This window comes from Coregonus clupeaformis, chromosome 30 (assembly GCF_020615455.1).
Source record: "Coregonus clupeaformis isolate EN_2021a chromosome 30, ASM2061545v1, whole genome shotgun sequence".
Taxonomy (NCBI): domain Eukaryota; kingdom Metazoa; phylum Chordata; class Actinopteri; order Salmoniformes; family Salmonidae; genus Coregonus; species Coregonus clupeaformis.
The window spans coordinates 21,423,185-21,433,328 of NC_059221.1; the positions used below are offsets into that span (position 1 = coordinate 21,423,185).

General features: G+C 40.7%; 2 protein-coding genes across 14 annotated transcripts in view; both read left to right on the forward strand.

Annotated features, from left to right (window-relative positions):
* The window catches only part of LOC121545656 (rap1 GTPase-activating protein 1), a 129,013-nt gene extending 123,462 nt beyond the window's left edge, over positions 1 to 5,551 (forward strand). For 9 of the 13 annotated variants that reach the window (XM_041856392.2, XM_041856395.2, XM_041856382.2 and 6 more), the window contains 6 exons: positions 816 to 925; positions 1,134 to 1,265; positions 1,506 to 1,644; positions 1,740 to 1,851; positions 2,194 to 2,273; positions 2,798 to 5,551. In XM_041856392.2, the coding sequence (XP_041712326.1) occupies positions 816 to 925; positions 1,134 to 1,265; positions 1,506 to 1,644; positions 1,740 to 1,851; positions 2,194 to 2,273; positions 2,798 to 2,893 (669 nt within the window). In that variant the 3' untranslated portion in view covers positions 2,894 to 5,551. Of the gene's footprint in view, positions 1 to 815; positions 926 to 1,133; positions 1,266 to 1,505; positions 1,645 to 1,739; positions 1,852 to 2,193; positions 2,576 to 2,797 lie in introns of all 13 variants that reach the window. The other 4 variants (XM_041856388.2, XR_006657659.1, XM_041856384.2 and 1 more) reach the window with 4 other exon arrangements.
* A 548-nt stretch (positions 5,552 to 6,099) lies between these two features.
* Positions 6,100 to 10,078, forward strand: aurkaip1 (aurora kinase A interacting protein 1). Its single transcript, XM_041857920.2, has 4 exons — positions 6,100 to 6,206; positions 6,898 to 7,014; positions 8,767 to 9,236; positions 9,728 to 10,078. The coding sequence occupies exons 2-4, from the start codon at positions 6,963 to 6,965 to the stop codon at positions 9,842 to 9,844; spliced, it is 639 nt and encodes a 212-aa protein (XP_041713854.1). The 5' UTR covers positions 6,100 to 6,206; positions 6,898 to 6,962; the 3' UTR covers positions 9,845 to 10,078.
* The last annotated feature ends 66 nt before the right edge of the window (positions 10,079 to 10,144 follow it).

Genomic DNA, 10,144 nt, shown 5'->3' on the forward strand with positions numbered 1-10,144 from the left:
AGTTTTACTGAGACACGTGAAGTGTCTTGCCTCTTTCAACTGTTAGAACTACATCACACACTTTACATTAGTCTTTGATCCATGTAACATCAGATGAAGATACAACGCTAGCACAAATAACGTTTTGTATAACTGCATAAAGACAAGTGGTCAGTTTGATGCTGTAGCACCTCCCCTTAGCCCTCACCTCACTGGTCTGTGTTGTTTTGACGTTACATTGTATTGTGTGTTTACCCTCTGTAGTCTCCACAAGTATCGCTCAACATGTAATTCTTGTTTTGCTAATTCTACATTTGTTTAAAACTATGAATATTTATGGTTTAGAGAACATCCCCCCCAAAAAAGAAAACGTAAATTATCCTCAAGCTCTTTCATCTCATGCTCTGCTCTGCTCTCACTAGTCTAGCTGAGTCGCACTGGGGCTTGACGCTAAACCTAATATTCTAATGTTTTCTTATCTGTGTTAGCTTCAACTCCAAAGCATGAGTACCATTACTTTGTAGTCTGATTATAATGATTCACTCTTATGCAAGATAGAACATCTTGTATTTTTCCTGTGTAGATGGTTTATACTGTCTCACAATTTTGTGAACGATGATCCTGTACCTTAGCGATGGCATTTTGAAAATACAAGTGATGATATACAATAACACCTAACATAATAGTATTAACAGAAAAACAAACAGCGCATAATGATGCAATAACCTTAGTGCTAACAGTAGACAGAGATGCCATGTTGGGCTATGGATAGGCTGTTATTGTGATAGAAGGGATGTCATGGTGCTCACTGGTTGTTCTTACCCCTGTCCTATCAGTCTCTGATCATCCCTGGGAAGAGTCCAACCAGGAAGAAGTCTGGTCCCTTCAGCTCCAGACGCAGCAGTGCCATCGGCATCGAGAATATCCAGGAAGTCCACGAGAAAATGTGAGTGTAAACTACTGGTCATTTTTAACAGGGACGGTGTCAAAATTCAGGGACATGAATATTGTAAACATGATGTTGAGATGTTAGTGACGATGCCTCTGTGTTTCTCTCTGATACCCTGTCCCTGTATTTGTATCCAATGCCATGTCGCTGTGTTGGTATGTACCCTCCTGCCCGTCTTATTCAGCCTTGTCCCCTCCCCCCTCAGCAGCAGCTACAGCAGTAGGGAGTGTTTACCTGGCACACAGAAGACACCTGACAGTGACCACACCTCTCAGGACCCCAAGTCTGAGAACTCCTCCAATCAGAGCTCGCCAGAGGCGCTCACCACAAAGAACATGTGAGTAGATGACATCACAGATACAGGCCAATATGATCATTCACATTAAAATGTAAGTGTCATATCAACACGAAAGTCCAACATCACCAGGACAATGTGATTTAGGTACCCCCAAGTACCCTCACATATGTACATCTTCTTCTGTAGACAGTGTATGAGTAACTCATTGTATAGTTCTATTGGTGTACCAATAATGCAGCATGGTCCTGTCACAGTGTTGCTGGCTGACTCAGGATGTAGGTTTGCTCTTTGTAACAACAGAACCCAGTCTATCCCTGAGGGTCACAACCTTTCCCGCTCCTCCTCCAACGCCAGCAGCTTCACCAGTGTGGTGGAGGAGAATGAGACAGAAGCCATGGAGGACTACGACACTGGCATGGTGAGTGTATGCATGTTTGTGTGTGTGTATGCTAATGTTTGTGTGTGTTTGTGTTTTGCCATCCATCTAACTGCCAGCATGTATATGTTCCCCAGGAGAGCCAGTCGTCAGCGGGGACGCCCCACACGCGGGACTTGTTAACCTACAGTACATGGCTGGAGGACAGTATGAGCAGCACAAGCACCACCAGCCGAGGCAGCTCGCCAGGTGAGAGGAGAGAGAGAGTGCCCTGGGGACTAGGGGGCAGGGTGGAGATTGAGGATATACATAAAAGAGGGCATAAGGTACATATGAGGATAGTCAATTACAGTTGCTTGCCAGGTCGTGATTGTAAAAGAGAAGGTCTTCCCCATTGGCGTTGGCTAATGGGGATCCTAATATATAAAAAATAAATGACCTACCTGGTTAAATTAAGGTCACCATTTGGCAGTTTGATGATGTAGATATATCTGATTTATAGCCGTATTGAGTCAGAGAAGGCCATATGTCTCACACAGTGCAGCCTGATCCTAAAGTTTTACTATTCAGGTCATGTGTTTTATTATCCAGGTCCTGGTAAACCTGATGGAGGTAAAGGGTCAGAGATACGTATCAAACTGGACCGGCCACAGGATCATCAGTCCTCATCAGTAAGAAATCCTCCATCCCGGGTCTGGGCCTGACACTGTAAATGGATGTGTGCTCTCTGCCTTTGCATGAATTCTTCTTCTGTTATGTGCCGTATGCATTGGTATTGTAACTTCTGATGTCGTACTTCTGAAGCAGTTGTACTGTAGTTGATCTGCTGTTCTATCAGTGCTGTCGGGCTGTGGTTACCATTGTTGTTGTTTAATTCTTCCTTGCTCTCTCTATGCATCTCTGTCTGTATGCCCTTCCTGTCCAGAACTGTTAGCCTCTCCCACCTGATTGTTTCCTGGATGTCCATCTGCAGGTTATTACTTTCTTCATACTGTCTTGAGTCTCTCTCTCCAATAAGTACCCATAAGTGCACATAGAACAAGTTTGTCAATTATTATTTTAAAGGTTACTCCAAAGAAGAAACAAGACCTGCATTACTTATTCTCATAAAACATTGTATGATGTTTTCACATATATTTCTATATTTTGCTGTCAGCCTTTAGTAAGAGTCTGATCTTGTCTCCATTCCCATAAGACACAATCCTTCCGGGAGATGAGACGAGCGCAGGCTTTCACCGTAACCAATGACGACGATGAGGAGGTGTACCCTGACCAGTCTGCTGGTCAGTGAGACCAGACCACCCCTTCCCAGAAGCCCCGGCGGTGGCGTGAGCGAGGGCTGGCGTGCCAGGGGAGGAAGTCATACACAAACTTTTCCAAAGTGTTGTTTATTTCTGCTCACTCTCTCACTTGTCTGTCTGTACACATATCTTCTGCCTGGCTTTGTGTTTCAGAAGCACTCTTTTGTTACCCATGAAGTAAATAGGTCTATTTGTCCCAGTGAACAAATGGTACCTTTGGTTCAGTTTTGTTGAGGCCTACTGTATATAGACATGCGGATCACACTCTGCCAGAGACTTTGTTATGGGCATGTTGGTGTAGTCACATGGATTGTTCAGTATAGTGGGGAAAAATCTATTCAATTTGATTTAACCCATTTAATCTCAAATACCAATACCAAATATCCAACAACAAAGATGTGTGCTTTTTAATTAAATGTCCATTATTGGTTATGTTGAATACAGTTTAATGTGTTAGTGATTTTTCAGGTAAAGTGATTGTAATTTGTCTATTAGCCATAGCTTTAACTTACTGTATAGAACAGTACAGCCAGTTGCTCTGACAGAGTGAATATTTTCTTCTCAATATACAATAGCTGGGATATTGTCGTCACAATATACAATGTACTTCAAGCCTCACATGCTCATACTGTAAATTAAAATGAAGATAGACATCTAACAAGAAAAAAAGGAAATATAGCCTTAAACCTTTAAAATACAGTTTTTCTTAACCTTCAATATTCATTACTACCCTTATCAACATGGTCAGAAGCAGACTGTAATTGGACAATGCATGGTTTCAGATTATATGGGGGAACTTTATGTTTCACACTATTTTTGAACACAGGATGCTCATTGCTAACTGGTACCGATGTATTATTGTGAACCACCATCAATTTGTGTAATTGTAACCTAACAGGCAATTTTTGCTTTGCACTTTCTGTCCACAGAAACAGTTCTCTATTATGTTGTGTATCAAGCAGGTTACTGAGGTCAGGTATGTAGAGATGCGTTGATGACTACAGGGGTAATTCATAACTGAATTGGATAACATACTGTATTAGTCCATCCTATCAGCTACTTTGCCGGTCTACTCTACATTACAAATCCTGCAGCCTAAGTGTTGTCATCGGTACCCGCAGAGAAATATGTTTGTATTTATTTATTTGGTTTTATTTGGGGATGGGATGGGGGACTACTGTATTATTATACAGTATATTTCACTGTTTCACAAGAGTCATATTCTGTTGATAGATTGATAGTATATTATGGGACAGATGTACAGAGATGAATGCTACAGTTTATGCATGTTATATACAGTATAATCCTACCCACCACTCCACGCCAGATCTAATTTAACCTGATAATGACATTTATTTTAGTGAAAATCATGATGGAGTTATACGTTATACATTTACATACAACCCTGTTTATTCTGTTGAGTACTGCCAAATTAACACATTGTGTGTCATGTTTTATCACTGGTGCCCTTATCTTTCAAGTACAATTTGAAAGTATGTTTTAAAATAAACAAAAACTATCCCACACTGTTTGCTCAATAAAAGGGAAAAACGCATTACTATGAAGTGACTTGTGGTTGCATTATCATGATAAAGCTGACAAATGTGTGAGGAAAGGTATCAGAGCAACAAAGGTTGAATGTAGAACAGATATTGAACAGATACTGTATATGTCTATCTAACTAAAATTGCCCTGATAGCTTTTATATTCAACTGCCTTTTGGATATGATTTCATTCTTAGATCTTTAGTTTGTGAATAATGGTACTGTACACGTTCACCTCTTGCCCTAGATCCCTGTTTAAATATGACTTAAAGAAAGATGCCATTCCTCCTTTGATATTTTGTCCCAGGGTTTATCCTAGCTACAACACGGTTCCACAAGCCATCATAACATTTGTGACAGTTAAACAATGAAAAGTGTGTAGCCTACTGTTTACCTCTTTATCATTTTTCTGTACTGAATTAAACCATTGAAGGAATGTCCTATAAATAATGTATTTGATGTGGCTAACCACCACCAGTATCTAAATGTAGAGCACTCTAAAAGTTGAGGCTACTCTCCTCCTCTCCTCTTACATAACTGTGCCACATGGACCAGATCAGCATAAAATATGTGAGTCAGTAACTCATCATCATCAAGGGGGGAAGAAATGGTATCAATGCGTGAAAAGGACTGAGACAGATGCAGTTTTTTTTTACAAATATAAATGATATACTGGTACTACTCACAACTTCTAACCTTACCTATGTCTTTATGTTAGACTATACTCTTCAGTCTTTACGTTAGTCCAGTATAGACAGAAAAAGCTACGTTTCCAATTACTCAACAGAGTGATGGTGCCCTCCAGTGGTGTACACTTACTTATATGTGCATATTATTGTTTTATGTGAGTTGCTGTGCTTATGGGATTGTCACATTGGAGATGGGGATCTAGTAAAGCACAATGCCGCACTGCCGCATCAAGTTACTGGAATTTAAATTATACATTATTTAGAAAATGTATGAACACTGCTTCAGTGTGATCTATGTAATTGATTGTATTTGTGTTCTGTTTTAATAGTGCATTCCTGTAAGAAATTATATTGTAAATATGTTTTCCTCCATTTGTAAATATAGCCAAAATATGAAATAAAGAGCCTGGATTCATTCAGATGTCTTACTGAGTTTTGAATTTTGTGGAGAAAATGTTATTATTTTTAACTAACCGTAAAGTTGTTTGTTATAAAGGTTTCATGGTTTAATGGTCATGGCTAAAAGGGATCCAGCTTTTGTCAAATGAACGTCAGATTGGACTTTTCGTAGCAGGTTAGGATAATTAACGTAGCAGATTAGGAGAATTAGGTTAATGTTTGGAAAAGGTTTACGGTTAGCTAAAATACAAAAAATATAATATAATTTCTACGTTAATTTGACAAAAGCTGGATCCCTTCTAGCCATGACCTTGTTTTATGGGAAGGCATAGTTTGATGGAACCGTTCCATCAGATGCTTCCCATCAGAACCTTCTAGAATTAGATTTGAGACAATCGTACAGAGGTATAATTATACGCAAGAAGTGATTGCATGTATTTAGGTCATGAACCCTTTATTCAGGGATACCATAATAAACCAAATATATACCGTGTATTTTCAAATATTGAGCACATTCAGGTCATTACTGAGGCGGAACCATGTCGAGGGAGATTTTATAACAGGAAAGGAGGAAGAGTGTTCTAGGTGGACCGGAAGTTGTCTCCCAGAGTCACATTGAAAAACGAAAATCCATGCTAACGTTAGCTACGCTTGTAGCTAGCTAGTGTGAAGTAAGTCATTGGGAAAATATTAATTTAATTAGCGATTTAATCATGTGTCGTTAGTAAACGGCATACCGGCATTACTTGGAAACGTGTCAAATGTAGCGTTAGGGTTAGGAAACGTGCTCAATGTAGCGTTAGTTAGCAAGAGAGCCAACATGCCAGCTAACAAGCAGTCATAGAAATCAACTGAATCTCAATGCTAACGTGTCAGCAGCTACGTTAGTTACTTTTTTTCTCACTTTTTCGTAGCAGGTTAGGATAATTTACGCAACAGATTTTGGATAATTAACGTAGCAAGTTAGGAGACGTAGGTTAGGAAAAGGGTTAGGGGTAGCGAAAATCACCTTGTATCGAAGCGGTATGAAAAGAGTGTGTCCCAGCTAGTTACGAGAAATACTATTTTCATGTCACTTTGATACAGCTACGACCAGAAGTGACTTTTTCGTAGCAGGTTGGGAGAATTTACGCAGCAGGTTATAATAATTAACGTAGCAGGTTAGGAAATAGTAGGTTAAGGTTATGAAATAGTAGGTTAAGGTACTTTCCTAACCTGCTACGAAAATCACTAATGTAGTTATATCAAAGTGGCGTTATGGGGCCACTACCTGAAGTGTAAACTATGGACCAGCAATACACTTCACATGACTTGATTGAAGGTTTTACAATAGACATAATGGTCTCTAACATTTTTCCATAGGGCACGCACTGGAGCAGCATACGGACTCATTCATTCCTGATGACTCCAGTTGAATAATCTTAGACATGTTTATCTCAAGGGTGGCCCCTCGCCTCAGTCTGCTTTGCAGAGCAACTGGTAAGTTTGTCAAGAAGACACACATAAGATCTATAGCTTGCTTAAAGTGGAACTGACAACGTTTTAACTACTTTGCCGATATGAAACAAACAGGCAGTCATAATATCAGTAAAACATATCAAATTCCCAGTTTATGCTACAAAACCGACTTTATAAGAGGTTTTAAAAATAGGTTATATTTGACTCAACATTCCATGACGTACACTAAAGCATTGTTGGCAGAATAGATGGATGCAGTTCAATGCATGATTAATATAGTTCACCAATACATTTCCAAAAAATATTGCTATCAAGTTGTAAATCACAGCTGGCCTGGTACATTGTTTGCTGTTTCAGTTTCCATGACTCTATATTTTGGACAAAAACTGAAGATTAAGGCTGGGAATGTCAATACAATCAAACCAGCAAGGGTAATGATCACAAGTCAGTCATAACGTGGTTAATAGGCTAGCGTATCTATTTATGTAGCAAGCTAAAAACACGAAGCCTAAGGGTTCGCTAGCTGCTAGGAGGATGTCATGTCATTGGAGGAGGGGGTGAGTGACTGACTTTTTCTCCTCATATCGTTTTTCGATGGCTATACACAGCTAAATGCAGGTGTCATTTGGTTAGCTACCTAGAACTTGAACGACTGTTATCCAGTTAGCATATCCCTAACGTTCGCAAATTCACTCTGGCTATCTACTCCGATTTCAGAGCACTCTCGTCTGTGTGCCAGAGCGCAGAATTACTGATGAATTTACGAACACGTAACACCGGTTGAATATGACCGGTGTCAGTAAACGTAGGCAAAAAAAGTAATAGTTAGTCACGAACGCTCTAGATAACATGTAAACAGCCTAGCTAACCAGCTCTGCTAGGGCGAGTAAAATGGTCAGAGTGAGGTGTTCTCTCATTTGTCTGGAAGTAGCTAGCTAGCCAACTTTAGACACTTAGTTTGGGTGCTTGGTTGCAGGCAAGCTGTAGAAGGACAAGTAGGCTACAATTCGCCATCGTTTATCAGTGCAATTTTGACGGCCAACTAGCTGAAACAGTTTGAGAGGGTTTATCTAATGTTCCTTTGTTAGATTTTAGCTCATCTCGCTCTGGTTAACATTAGTTGATCTTGTTGTTAATGTGCATAACTGAGGGTGAGAGAGAGCCTATGGTTTGATCAAGAGGACTGGGAAGTTCCCAAATGTAAGAGGACTCCTGTGGTATTGACATATTTGCAGAAATCCATTCAGGTGGCTTTTGGCGAATCCGTTCTAATTATCTAAAGTCGCACTGTTGCAACTGCCTGGAAACACAGTCCAGTTCAAAGTGAATGATGGCAGGCCTGTGTGGCAAATGGCTTGCTTGAATGAAGGCCTACTGTAGCTCTGATTGGCTATGGTGCACCGGTCTGCGTAGACTCCAGTCCTGGATGAGACAGATGTTTTTATTAGGTTTTATTTACTGCAGTGTCTATTAATTGTCCAAACGCACAGCCACTTTCCCACTCTATATTGCTATACAATTTTCACAAGTGCCTTAGCATATGTAATTCACAAACTTTCAAAGAATTTATGAAAACGTGAAAATGACTATCTAAGTGCTCCCTTGTCAGATTTTTTTGTTGTTGAAAGTGTCATATTCTTTCTGGCAGTGTATAAGAACAGATTTTAATAAGATATCATGTTGCTATAATGCTGTCAGTTCCACTTTAAAGTGTGGCACTATCACTTGAAAAGTCAATTAATACAATTCTGTTTATTCCCCTTCAATACTCAGGTGCACTTCAGACTCCAGGACAGTCATTGAGTGGATCTCTACTGCCCATCTTCCCTGCTTGCTGCTCTTCTCTAAATGTAAAACCCAGACACTATGCGACAGCAGCAGACAACACACAGCCTCCCCAACGCTGGGTTGCACTGGAGCCAGAGCTGGAAGAGTTTCTTGTCCCTCGTAATCTATCAGTGTCCCCACTGGAGAGCTGGCTCTCCCTGCGCTACTCCCTCCCTCCCCTGCTAGAGGCTCCTCAGCCCCTGGAGGAAGGAGACATGATGGTGGACACCAAGGTGTTGCCCCCATTTGCAGTCCCTCTCCTGGAGGAGGGTGATGGCTCAGTCACGCCCCTCAGCTGTAAGAACGTGCTGGAGATCAGGCGGCGGAAGATGAACAGGCACAAGTACAAGAAGCTGCTGAAACGCACCAAGTTCCTGAGGAGGAGAGTGTTGGAGGGCAGGAGGAAAAAGAAGCAGGTCAGTGTTTTGGTTGAAGATGGGAGGAAGAATGTTGTTCTTAATTGTTGTTCTTATGAGTATTAACTCTTCAAAGGATACTTCGGGATTTTGGCAATGAGGCCCTTTATCTACTCCCCCAGAGTCCGATGAACTCATGGATACCATTTTTATGTCTGTGTCCAGTATGAAGGAAGTTAGAGGTAGTTTCGCGAGCTAATGCTAACTAGCGTTTGCACAATAACTGGAAGTCCATGGGTATCTGCTAGCATGCTACTTCTAACTTCCTTCATACTGGACAGACATAAAAATTGTATCCACAAGTTCATCTGACTGGGGAAATAGATAATGGGCCTCATTGTCAAAATCCCGAAGTATCCCTTTAACGGCTTATCACTCACAGTTTATGTTACCTCAGTAATAATGTCCCCACTGCTTTGAACAGATTGTAACTACACTTAATACAGTCACTGTTAGAGCTCTAATGGGGTCTTTTCTGTCCTTGTGTGCAGAAACGCTTTGAGAAGGATCTGCAGAGGATCTGGATGCGAGCTGGACTGAGGAAAGCCCCAGAGGGATGGAACACACCCAAGATCTTCATTAAACAGTACAAGTCCAAGAGGGAGTGAAGAAGAGTACATGCAAGGCTGAAAGCCTTCTGGCACACCGCTGACTGACCCACATACTGGGTCATAACAGGACACATATGCTTTTCCTCAAACACAGCAGAGCAGCCTGCTCTCCTTTGCTACTTGAAACAGAAGTCAGTGATGTGGATATTTTCCAGATGTTCTCTCCTGTTGAGTGTGATGTTCGTTGTAAGTAAGTGAAAAGAAACAATAAAGATTTGTTTCCCATCCTAATAATTGTCTCTACTCATCTTATTTAATATATCATACCAGTATGTTCATACATGCTTAGCATAGGCT

Excerpts from the sequence above, each read along its gene's own strand:
- aurkaip1 (XM_041857920.2), top strand. The coding sequence starts at position 6,963 with ATGTTTATCTCAAGGGTGGCCCCTCGCCTCAGTCTGCTTTGCAGAGCA. Across the intron at positions 7,015-8,766 it reads TCTGCTTTGCAGAGCAACTG|GTGCACTTCAGACTCCAGGA; the intron begins GTAAGTTTGTCA and ends TTCAATACTCAG. Across the intron at positions 9,237-9,727 it reads GCAGGAGGAAAAAGAAGCAG|AAACGCTTTGAGAAGGATCT; the intron begins GTCAGTGTTTTG and ends CCTTGTGTGCAG.